We start from the raw sequence: 12444 nt of genomic DNA, 5'->3' as shown, positions 1-12444 counted from the left end.
TTTTAACACCCCACTCACTGCAATGGACAGATCATCCAAGCAGAAGATCAACAAGGAAACAAGGGCTTTGAGTGACACATTGGACCAGAGGGACTTCACAGACATATTCAGAGCATTTCATCCTAAATCAAAACATTCTTTCCAAGTGCACGTGAAACATTCTCCAGAAAGGTCACATACTGGGTCACAAACCAGGACTCAACTGGTACAAAAAGATTGAGATCATACCATGCATATTTTCAGACCACAATGCTTTGAAACTCGAACTCAATCACAAGAGAAAATTTGGAAGGAACCAAAACAAGGAGGTTGAAGAGCACTCTTAATAAAGTATGATTGGGTCAACCACGAAATTAAAGAAGGATTTAAAAAAGTATGGAAACAAACGAAAATGAAAACACAGCATTTCTGAACCTTAGAGATGCAGCAAAGGCAGTCCTAAGAAGGAAGACATATAGCAATACAGGTCTTTCCCAAGAAATAAGAAAAGTCTCAAATATGTTGTTAAAATCTTCACGTTCCCTTGGGTATATACTTGTAGTGCAATTGCTTCGAATCACGCTTCTCAGCAACATCCAGACGTTTCACGTGGCACGCTTAATCCCCGGACCCTGTTTCTAGGAGTTAAGTCCGTGGCACTTCCCCTAGATTTTCACACACAAAAACACACGCGCGCGTGAGCTTGCACGCACAAACACACAGACATAGAAACTTTGGAAATGCTTCTCTCCTCAGGAATGTTAATGTTAGCTGAAAGACGGTTTCTGTCCTGCTTTGTTTGTAGAGTAAAACATACGGCACTTTCCGCATGCATTCGCACACAGTTTTTGGGGAAAATGCCTCTAGTTTCCGCAAAGAAGGCGTTCCCTTCAAATCCGGTTCTACCTATCGTCGTGCCCTCCGGCAGTATGCCGGTGGGTTATAGGTGGCACCGTTTCCTTCCGTTCTTGGCTGATTCGTCCCGCGCCAGTCGTCTATACCCAATCCCCTCCTTCCTCCGACTTGGCATTTGGCACGTGTTTAGGGCCAGCGAAATGCCGAGGCTTAGCGTGGGGACTGCGGGAACGATGTGACCTAGATGAGGGCAGTGTGGAGAGCTGCCCTTTAGGACTGAGTGGAGGGCCAGCCGTAGGTTGAAGCCCCGGCTCCCAGTGTGGCCTGAGGGGGATGCACAGGGTTTCGCTCCAATCACGCTTGCCAGCAACATCCGGCGGGCCCAAGGGGCACGGTTTCCTTCTGGGTTCCTGCCTGATTCCTCCGGCATTGGGCAGGTCTCCAAACTCCTTTGTGCAATCAGAAGCAGGGTTGAGGCCTGGGCGGTCAGGGTCACATCCGGGCTAGGGTTAGGGTTATGGTCCTGGAGACGGAAGGAGCCCTCGGATGGCAGTGCGGAGACGGGAGACCTGCCCTGACCCCGGAGTGGAGGACGAGCCTGAGGCTGAGGCTCGTCCGACTTCCGGTTTTGCCTCAGGGGGAATGCTCCTAGTGTGCTCGGGTTTATGGGTTTTCGCTAGGATGATGCTCCCCACCCCACCCGCACTCACGCCACATCCTGGGGGTTCCCTGTGACACGTGTTCCCTCCGGTTTCCTGCCTGATTGGTCCGGCATTGACCCGGTCTCCCAAATCCTCTGTGCATCCGGAAGCAGGGTTGGCGCATCATCAGGGCCCCATCCAATATAGGGTTAGGGTTTCGGGCTGGGAGACAGTAGGGGTCAATTTGGTGGTAGGGCAGAGACCTGCCTGGAGGGCTGAGCGGAGGGCTAGCATTAGGATGGGGCTCCAGCTTCCGGTTGGCCCTCAGCGGGGATGCTCCCCAGCCTCGGGGAGGTTTCGTGATCTGGACTCTTATGATCTGGGTCCAAATCCCAGGTCCACCACTTGCCATTTGTGTGACTTGGGTAACTTTCTTAACCTCTGAGCCTTTGCTAGCCACCTTAGTCAGTAGAGATGGACACTAATAGCACCTGCTGCAAAGATTGACTGTGCAGATTAAATGAGGTAGAACAGATAGAAAGCTGGGTAAGGCCCAGCCCAGTTGGTGGGGAAGGAACACTGACTGTGTGCAGCCAGGTCCATGGGTTGGCACCCATCTGCCCAGGAGGCTCACCAGCCTCAGCACTTGTTAGGCCCCTGATGTGTACTTAATTACAAGGAGGACAAACAAGGCCATGGTGGTAGCTGTCACAGGAGAATGCACATCTCAGGAGAAAGAGCAGAGGGTGATCAGGATGAGTGAAAGATGCCCCCTTGGGAAGAACCAACTTGAGCCACCTTCTGGAATCTTAGAGTTAGTGAGGATGGACTGGAGGCAAATGAATCCTTCCTTCCCCACCACTGTTGGGTCCTGAGGCATCCCATGCTGTATGCCCTCAGTAGACACAGAACAAAACCTGGGGACCCCCACAAGGCTCAGACATTTCCTCAGCTTCCTGAGCTCCAGGTCTTACCAGTGACTCCTGCCTGGGCCTGTGGGGGACTGTGGACACTGAGCTGGGCTATGGCAGTGCCAGGTGACACTCTCCTTGGTCCCCAGGAGCTATTCAAGAGGGTGGTGCCCAGGCATTGCCTGGGCTCCACCTGGTCCGAGAGGAACAAGCCTGGCAATGAGCACCTGGCACCCACAGTCCGTGCCACCATCACCCATTTCCAAAGTGTGACCAGCTGTGTCATCACCACCTGCCTCGGGGACCCGAGCATGACTGCCCAGGACAGGGCCAGGGTAGTGGAGCTCTGGATCCAGGTGGCCCAGGTATGCTGCGGGAGTTCCAGTGGAGTCCCACTCTGGATTCTGGGGAACTGCCTCTTCACCTTCTCAGTTCTATGGTCTGAGCCCCTCCACAGTCCATAGATAGGCCTTTCCTGCCAGGGGCACACTGACTTTGACTCACATGTCCTAGTGGTGGACTTCCTTCCTGGCTTCTTCTTTGAATTAAACAAAATCCTCCTCCCTGTGAGTGTTACTCTTCTGGCCTTAAATGTGCACTTTCAGGGCTCCCTGAGCATCTGTCTCATCTGGGAGGGGAGGGGAGGTTTAAACTGAGGGGATTGAAGCCAGAACAAATAGGGCTTTAGCTCCCCACCTCACAGCTCATCCTCTTTCCTCCCCAGGAGTGCCAAATTCTGAGGAACTACTCCTCTTTGCATGCCATCCTCTCTGCTCTGCAGAACACCTCGATTTGCAGTCTGAAGAACACATGGCAGAAAGTTTCCAGGTAGATAGGCCTCTTTCCACAGGTCGGACCAGGATGGATTAGGCATCTCTCCTGCGTCTGCCGTTGCTCCCTCAGTCAGCTGGGAACTCCTGGGAGGCAGCAAACCCTGGAGACCGAGACTGGGCTGATGTTGGGGTCTTTAGCCTCCCTGGGTCCTCAGTCCACCAGTTCTGCTTCAGGAATCAGTTTCCTTATATGCCAGATACTGGGTGGATTTAAGTTGGAGATTTTCACGTGTTTGCAGCAACAGAACCATATGCCCAGAGAAAACCAAAACTAGGCAACACAGAGAAGCTCAATAGAAATGTGAATAGAGGCTTCAGGTGACCACCGTGAGAGCTCCCCTCCCCAGTCACACGGAGACCTTAGTGCACAGAGGAACCCAGTGAAAACACTCATTCAGGTGAAGCTTTGGGTTCTGAAATAAAAGGGACTTGCCTTCAAATCCGCCACGTTATTCCTAAATTTTTCTTTTTTCTTTTCTCTCCTCTCAGGAAGAGCCACAAAAAATTTAAGAAGCTCCAAATCCAAGACAAGTCAACGAGCAGGGAACTGATGACCAGGGTAGAGTGGAGGCTGAGGGTCCGGAAAGAGAGGAGGACTGAGAGGGAAGGGGGACTGGGCAGGATGTGGTTTTGTTAGTTTCTCACTTAATGTTTTAGATTTTTCTGGACTAACAGGAAGAGGGACCTGTGTGGCCTATGGGCAATTGGGGGTGGGGGCGTCCAGTTTGAGGTACAGGAGTCTCTGGTCGTAAGGTATAGTGGTGTTGGCTGGGGTGTCTAGCTGGCAACATTAGCAAGTCTCCTGCTTCCATGGAGGGCCCATCCTGCTGGCACTAATGAGTGGATGGGATGGTTAAGGAGTTCCTTCTTTCCTAGACCAGCCCAGTGTGCTCTCAGAAAGCCAGGACTCTGCTTTTTCTTCTGCTTTTGCAACACCTCCAGGGGGAGGGCATCTCCCAGGGGATTCCCATGGACCAGGTGGACAAAAAGGCTTCCCAGGCTTGGGTCCAAATGGCTGGGCCAGAGACAGATGTGTGTGCCTTCTGTGACTCCACACTGTGCCCCTATGGCCGCCACTGCTATTCACTCACCGGCTATTTCTCACCTGAGTGTCCAGTTGACAATGACATATGCCCTCAGTGGCTAATGAGGGGTGTCTGGGGGAAATGATAGTTTCACCGTGGATCCTTCCTGAATGGGCACCAGAAGCTTCATGTAAATGGGGAAACAAAGTATCCTGTCATCCTCTTCTCTGTCAGTCAGAGGTAGCACTTTCAGGGTTCCCTTCCTGAGTGAATGAAGAAAGACTGCTCAGCTGAGGAATGCCCTGAGGAGTTGTTGCTTGGGGGAGGTGAAATCCTTGGCTTTGCCTTGGTTCTGGTCTGGATGCAGAGACTCCAGATCGGCTAAGGCCGGCAGGAGCTGCTTAACCAGACTTTGAGAATGCCCCATCCCTCTCCATCTGTGGCTTGGGCCAGGTAGGGGCCTGGACATCCCTCAAGAGCCCAGAGGAAAGGATTTCTGGTCAGTGGTGGTCTTAGACTGAGTGAGAGCCGCTGAGACAGGGTCTCTGGCCAAAAGGGAACAGTGACCTCTCAATCTGTGAGCCCCTGAAAAATTTACTGCCCCTCTCAGGCCCCATCTGGGAAATGGGGAGATGATGATTCTGTGGTGCAAGCCTCAGCAAAGGGTGAAGAGGTTCAAGGGAGGAAAGGAATGTGTGGATCTTTCTGTCCTGCTCCATCTGGATGTGCGAAGCAGGAACAATGATGGTAGAAACATGGCACTGGGTCCTCAGGAGACCCTGTGTGGGGGCTGGAGTTCTCACCCTTTTCAGATGAGGAAGCAGGCTCGGGGAAGCCAGGCCACAGTCCCTGGGCCACACACAGAGTGAGTGTTGGAGCTGGGATTGATCCAGAATCACAACACGCTGGGAAGATAGAACAGCACTGGTACCAGATGACTCAGGTCAGATGTCCGGTGGCCAAAACCAGTAGTAGTGCTGAAGAGAATTTGAGCGAGGGGAGTGTGGCCTCACTGTCCTCAACCCTGGCAGGAGGCACCCTCCAAGTTTGTCACCCAGGAGATCAACACCCAGAAAACCCAGGAGAAGCAGCAGCAGCAGCAGCAGCAGCAGCAGCAAGTAAGTGTGCCCATGGGGCAGGGGTTCCAGGGTGAGAGCAGAGGCTCCCGCTCCCAGCAGGAGTCCTCCAAGTCAAGAGAGGAGGGGCCTTCTTACTCCAGCCCTGACTCCTCTTGTCGCAGTGCCTGAAATCCTTCCTCAGAGGTGACCAGGAGGATGATGTGTAAAGCTGGGTGCGGGATGGATTTGGGGGTAGGGAGGGGCCTGGGACCACACACCCTGTCACTGGCCAAAGTCAGGTCCTGGGAAGTGATTAGGAGTCTGGTGGTCTTGGAGGGTGAGGAGAGGGGGAATTGGGAGGAGGCTGCTGAGGGACATAGTCTGCTCCACGTGGGAACCCTGGGGTGGGCCAGGAGGCTGAGGGTGAGGAGTTTTCTGTGAAAGGCTGTGGGGGCTCCTGAGAGCGGGGCCTCATCCCACCCCTACCGCATTGGCACAGGGTGTTGTCCCCTACCTTCGAACATTCCTCAATGACCTGGTGATGCTGCACCTGACGATGAAGAATTATCTGAAGGTGGGTGAGCCTGGGGACTGAGCAGGGAACCATGACTGAGGCTTGGGAGCCGAGAGCCCCTGAGCTGAGCCCTGAGCTGTCAGACCTTGGCAAACCTCCTCTCCTGAGAACCTCACAGCCACTCCTGTGAGCTGGTAAATCATGCCCATTTTAAGGGTGAGTGAAGGGAGACTCTGCATAAGACATTGCTCTGGGTTCCCCAGGCTGGTGAAGCAGCAGACATGCCTGACTGCAACGTGCACAAGGTTCTGACAGAGCTGGAATCAGCCTTTTCCTCATATGATGCCCCTTGGGAGAGAGCGAAGTCTGGCCCCTCCACGTCAGGAAGCACATAAGTGAATGAGCAGTCCCTTCCTGCCTGAGGCCTCAGCCTCCTTGTATTATCATCAGAAAGGGCCGGGCTATAAGGTTCCTGAGCCTCTGTCCCCATGCCCCCCCCCTTCTTTGGGCCCAGAACCTGGCTAGAGCCTTGTCCTGTTTTCTGTATGTGCCTGGCCCCCTTGTGGGACCCGGCAGTAGTGCAACATGAGGAGTGGGCATAGATGGGCTAGTAATGGCTAGTGGGCTCTTTCTGATGGATTTTGATTGTCTGCCTTCCAGGGGGGGAGAGATCAATCTCAGGAAAAGGAGTAAGGTGAGCAGCTGTGGCACTTCCTGCGGGAGAGGTTGGGGAGTGGAAATCAGAGACCCCCCCCACCCCCCACCCCCAGATTGCTCCCCGGGCTCCATCCCATGTTTTATGTTTATTGAGCGGGTTTGATAGCAGATAAGTAGAAGACCCAGCCAACTGACGTTTGGGGGTGGGAGTGGGGTTGGGGTTGGGGGTAGAATCAAGGCAAACTTTCTTGAGGACGAGCTATTTCTACCTACCTCTGAGAACAGATATGGCCTGAATGGAACCGAGGGGAGGAGGGTTCCCGTGTATGCAAAGACCCAGGACCTATCCCCTGTCCCACTCCTCATACCGCACGAGGCCTTCCAGCATCCCCCATGAGCCCTTGTCTGTATCCTGTCCTCCTCTCTGGCCCCAGGATTATGAAATAACGAGGGAGATCCTGCTGCTCCAGGTGGCTGCAAATAATTACAACCTCAACCCCGAGGAGCAATTTGGGGCCTGGTTCCGAGACATGGGGAGGCTCAGTGAGAATGAGCGGTGAGATGAGGCCAGGCAGGAGACGGGGGAGGGCAGTGGTAGACTCTCCCTGGTGGCCAGTCCAGAGAACCTGTGTCCATGGCTCCCTGGACAGCCCGAGACCTTGCTGCACTGTGACCCCTGGTGTACCTGGACTTTAGCTGCTGGTCAGACACTGGGAAGGACAGCTTAACTGGCTCCTGGCCGGCTCATAGGTGTCACTCTGTCCTGTAGCTCCATCCTGTCCTGCCAGCTGGAGCCCTAGTCCTAGTCAGCCAGCAGAAGTGGGAAGGCCCAGAAGAGCCAGCCATCATCAGGCTCAGGGGCGAGTGAGTTTGCAGGCTGGCCGTGCCACCTCTTCCTCGGCTGTGGGGACACAGCTGGGATGCGTGGGGTTTCCAGGACCCCTGCTCTGAGGGGAAGGAGACCACTGGGAGGCTCTTCCTGTGGTCCCCTGAAGGCCAGGGGAAGAGACAATGATCCCACCCATCTCCCTGACTTCTCTTCTCCAAGACCTATATATATACCTATTTGGAAGGGCGATATTTAGTAAATGCTAGATTTAAATATTATTATATTAAAGTCCTGTTGCTTTTACAGTCTTGAGAGTTGTTATTTGATTCTTTTACTTCCCGCGCTAATTTAAATGATGAACAGATGCTCACATTCCTTCTTGAATAAAGAAATCTTGGGGCTCCTGGGTGGCTCAGTCGTTAAGTGTCTGCCCTCGGCTCAGGTCATGATCCCAGGGTCCTGGGATCGAGCCCCACATCGGGCTCCCTGCTCCGCGGGAAGCCTGCTTCTCCCTCTCCCACTCCCCCTGCTCGTGCTCCCTCTCTCGTTGTATCTCTCTCTGTCAAATAAGTAAAATCTTAAAAAAAGAAAAAAAAAGAAATCTTGCAGCTTACTTTATGTGTGAGAGAGGGGAATGTCCATGCCACACTCTTACTAGTGAAGCGGCCCCCAATTCCCCTTCCTCGGAGGATCTGTTCACTTCAGTGTTGCTCACCTGTAAGGAGCAGTGACAGTCCTCCAACCTCCCAGGATCTAGAGTTTGAGGCTACTCTCACAGACATAGCAACAATCACTGAAATTGGGAGTCTTACAACTTGCCAGGACCGCCAAATTCCAACACCAAATCCCGCCCCAGGACAGCGCCTATCTTTTCACACTTTGGAGGAAGAGGAAACATTTGTGGCTTCTCTTGTTGCGGTTTCTTTCAACAAAATATTAAAAACTTGCAGTTCTCTAGCTCAACATCTGGAATTGCATGAGCACTAAGTAGGGAAAACCATGAAAAGAGACCAAAGGGCACACGTGAAAAGGCCAAGGCCAGAAGATGATAATTTGTGAAGAGCCTAAGGACAGGCAGGACTTCCCATCCTCAGTCTCCCTCTAGGGGCTCCCTCCTCCCTCTACCTATATTTGAACCCTCCTGGGATATTTGTCCACGACCCCTGAATTCCTTTTCCTACTTGTCTTATATCTGGGATAGAGACTGTGATGCGTGTTTCGAAGCTATAGCTGGGCCTCCTTCCAGAAACATTTAGGCTATCTATGAATAAGATTTTCAGCATCCCCGCAGTTCTTATACAATTCTCTTTAAGGCAGAAACTCCCTACATCGTTGCCACTCCTTGGCTGGGGCTTGCTGGCTGTGGGATGGTTTCTTAGTTGCCAAAATCAGGTCCATATACATGGCCAGTGACAATTCCCACATTCTCTCTTACTGGCCAAGATGACTTCTGGGTCCATGTGGTTCTGAAGTCCATGGTCTCAGACAGCCATGAGTGTGCAAACACAGTTGTGTTGTTACTGATTTGTCCTACGTTGGTAGCCCACGAATGGCTGCACTCTTTGCCATAGTTTAAGGCTTTGGTTATGTCAGAGGGGCAGGGGTGAACCTTTCCTCTTGGCAAGATGAGGCATGAGAGGGGAGGGTGCAGGGAGTTCCATCATGGGAAACGCCATCAAACTGATGATCTGTGGACATGCATGGACACAACTATCAATTTAAATACTGAATTGCTTACAATCTGGGTGAAAAACAGGCACTGTTCTGAGCTCACCTGTATTTCCCACACCATGATCAGGAGGTAACATTTTAACACAAAGAATTCTGAGAGGATAAATGTAAAATGTAATTCGTAAGTTTCTTTATTTAAGAAACATAGATCATGTTCTCTCTAAATCATTTTTTGTGTATTTAAGATGTATCATATTTTAAATGTATTACCATTATTACATTTTCAGATATTTTATGGATAGTATGAGTGCAGATTATGTTCTTGGGCACAAAAACATAACTGAATAGAGGGGGTCATGAGCCTAATGTTCCACCGTATTCATTAGTTTTCCGGAGGACTTGCTAAGTGAGAACAACGACAACAACCAAAAACTAAAAAAAAAAAAAAGAAAGAAAAACAACAACAACAAAAAAACCCAACACCAAATTCCAACGCAGTTTGATTCCTTTCCTGACAAAGCTCGAAGGCAAGCCAGCTGTGTAGATAACCACTTGAGTTTTTGGAAGTGCCTCTAGACCATAATTTCAAAATTAGGACAAGCCAAAGATTTTCCACTTTCATCTTCTGCTTCAGTTATTTGTGATTGTGATCAAGTGCACATATTAGTTCATCAAGGAGGACCTTACCCCAAGGAGAGCTGCTGTTCTCTGTATCCAATAGGTTAAAGATCCAGTGGAGAATCTGATGGTGGAAATGGGTGGCTCTTTTTAGGGAGCTGAAATCGATACTGTCCTCATGTCATGGCACAGAGGCGATTTTTTTTGAGATGACCCAAAAGCCTGATGACTCCCTTGTTCTCCAGGCCATGGGGCTTCAAGGAGTGAGGCATGTTCCAGGCAAGAGAGTAAGCATGGCTAGAGCAGAGCATCACAGATGCAGTCAGCAAGAAAGCTGGGGCATTGAGATTTTTGAGTGATTCATCAACCTGGCCAGGAGGAGGTGCCCATCCATTTCCTGCCATCCCAGAGCAGCCTGCGCGGCCCTGGACAGCGGAAAGGGCATGCATGGCCACCCCAAACAGTGAGGTCTCAGCATCCTGCGCTACACCCGACAGCCAGCAGGGTCTAATATATAGTCTAATTCTTTATTATAAGCCACTTTCCCATAAGAATTGATATTTTTATCCATAGATTCTCCATTGCCTATGTCGTTACTTCTCCCTGTTATTTTTCTAAATCCGAAAGTCTGTTCCTATGTGTTGTTAAAAGCTTCACGTTCCCTTGGGCAAATACCTACTAAGGGGGCGACGGACTCCACCCTTTATGAGTAGGATGGCCCATGTGAGTGTTCCTTCAGAAGGCGTTCCGCTCATCCTCATTGAGGTAATTTCCTCAGGAACTTCCGAGGAGGCTCCTCCATGGCTTCAAGACGGCGTGGGGTGGCATCCGTGTGAGGAGAACACGCCCCTGTGGGCGCCACCGTGGCTGAGTAAGGAGGGGGCTGGGCCGCCACTTGTCCCAGAGGATTTTCTTCAGGGCCTGCCTTTTTTGGACTAGTCCCATGTGGATTATTTTCTGCTTTCTCAGGTAATACCTTAACACTAGTTATTTTTACAACAGGGTCTGTTCTTTAAGGGACTTGGTGGGTCAAAATAATGCTCGGGTTTTTTGTTTTGCCTTTTTTTTTTTTTAATAGATTCGGGGTGGTTTTGTGGGGAGAAACCCCTGCACAGGTTCAGAGAGAGAGAAACACGTGGATGATGATGATGATGATGAAAGGAATGTACAAGATATCAGGACCTTCCAGTCCAGTGAGCTGAGGGACATGGGATGTACCTGGCAGAGGTGTGTGGAATCCACAGGCCTAAGCGTAAAAGTGTAAAATTACATAGCTCCCTAAATTAATTTTAATGGTTAATTTTTCCTACAATGTGAAAGTACCTAAAAATATATGTTTTTAAAAGACTTTATTTATTTATTGGACAGAGAGAGGGAGGAAGAGCACAAGTAGGGAAAGGGACAGAGGGAGAGAGAGAAGCCCACTCTCCGCTGAGCAGGGAGCCTGATGTGGGGCTCCATCCCAGGGCTCCAGGATCATGACCTGAGCCGGAGGCAGACGCTTCACCGACTGAGCCACCCGGGTGCCCCAAAAGTACTTTAAAAATACGGAAAAGTAAGTAGTAGGTGTATTAAAAGACGTTATTTTAAGATAACAATATTTCAAGTATGTCAAAAGCAGAATTTGTTATAATTTTACTTTCTTGGCCTTAAAGGGAGACAAATTATCCGTATTTAAAATACACTTCTTAGCTTGTTTTCAAAAGACGGTATTTTGTATGTTTGACATTTTCTCATAATACAGTGGCAACCTTAAATATTTTTAAATATTAGCTCTTTAAACATCTTTGCAGGACTCCAGTGTGACTAGCATGGTTAAAAAGTAATAATAAACCCAGGCCACCAGCAAATTTTTATAAGAATGTAGTAAGAAAAGATCCTGAATCAGTTTTAGAAGATGAAAACACAATGGTGATTTTTAGTATACTAACAACTGCCTGCTGTTTAAAACCATTTAAGATGAAATATATCAAAACTTAAACCTTCAGAATGTTAAAGAGCCAAGACAGTGACTGCTTTTTGTTAATTATATATAATAATTCATTGCAAATCGAATTTTCTCCCAGTAAAAATTCAAAATCTGAAGGCATTTATTTTGATTTTGTGGATCTCCATCCAAAAGTGAAAATACATAGTCTAATTCTTTATTATAAGCCACTTTCCCATAAGAATTGATATTTTTATCCATAGATTCTCCATTGCCTATGTCGTTACTTCTCCCTTTTATTTTTCTAAATCAGAAAGTCTGTTCCTATGTGTTGTTAAAAGCTTCACGTTCCCTTGGGCAAATACCTACTAAGTAGTGCAATTGCTGGGTGGTAGGGTAGTTCCAATTTTACCTTCTTGAAGAACCTCTCCATACTGTTTTCCAGAGTGGCTGCACCAGCTTGCATTCCCACCAACAGTGTAGGAGGGTTCCCCTTTCTCCACATTCCCACCAACATCTGTCGTTTCCTGACTTGTTAATTTTAGCCATTCTGACGGGTGTGAGGTGGTATTTCATTGAGGTTTTGATTTGGATTTCCCTGATGCTGAGCGATGTTGAGCACTTTTTTATGTGTCTGTTGGCCATTTGGAGTCTTCTTTGGAAAAATATCTGTTCGTGTCTTCTGCCCATTTCTTGATTGGATTATTTGTTCTTTGGGTGTTGAGTTTGATAAGTTCTTTATAGATTTTGGATACTAGCCTTTTATCTGATATGTCATTTGCAAATATCTTCTCCCATTCTGTCAGTTGTTTGGTTTTGTTGACTGTTTCCATTGCTGTGCAAAAGCTTTTTATCTTAATGAAGTCCTAATAGTTCCCATTTTTGCCCTTGCTTCCCTCGCCTTCGGCGATGTGTCTAGGAAGAAG

General features: G+C 49.4%; 1 protein-coding gene across 1 annotated transcript; it reads left to right on the top strand.

Annotated features, from left to right (window-relative positions):
* The first annotated feature begins 908 nt into the window (after positions 1-908).
* On the top strand, positions 909-7273 carry LOC148161623 (ral guanine nucleotide dissociation stimulator-like). Its single transcript, XM_088020692.1, has 6 exons — positions 909-914; positions 2536-2751; positions 5276-5362; positions 5802-5876; positions 6908-7029; positions 7243-7273. Exons 1-6 carry the CDS (start codon positions 909-911, stop codon positions 7271-7273), a joined length of 537 nt encoding a protein of 178 aa, XP_087876818.1.
* Positions 7274-12444: the final 5171 nt, after the last annotated feature.

Source organism: Eumetopias jubatus, unplaced genomic scaffold (genome assembly GCF_037043125.1).
Source record: "Eumetopias jubatus isolate StellerSeaLion01/CBP00866 unplaced genomic scaffold, mEumJub1_p1.0 scaffold_108, whole genome shotgun sequence".
NCBI classification, from domain to species: Eukaryota; Metazoa; Chordata; class Mammalia; order Carnivora; family Otariidae; genus Eumetopias; species Eumetopias jubatus.
Note: the sequence above shows the minus strand (reverse complement) of the source record. Positions and strands in the feature narration are given on the sequence as shown.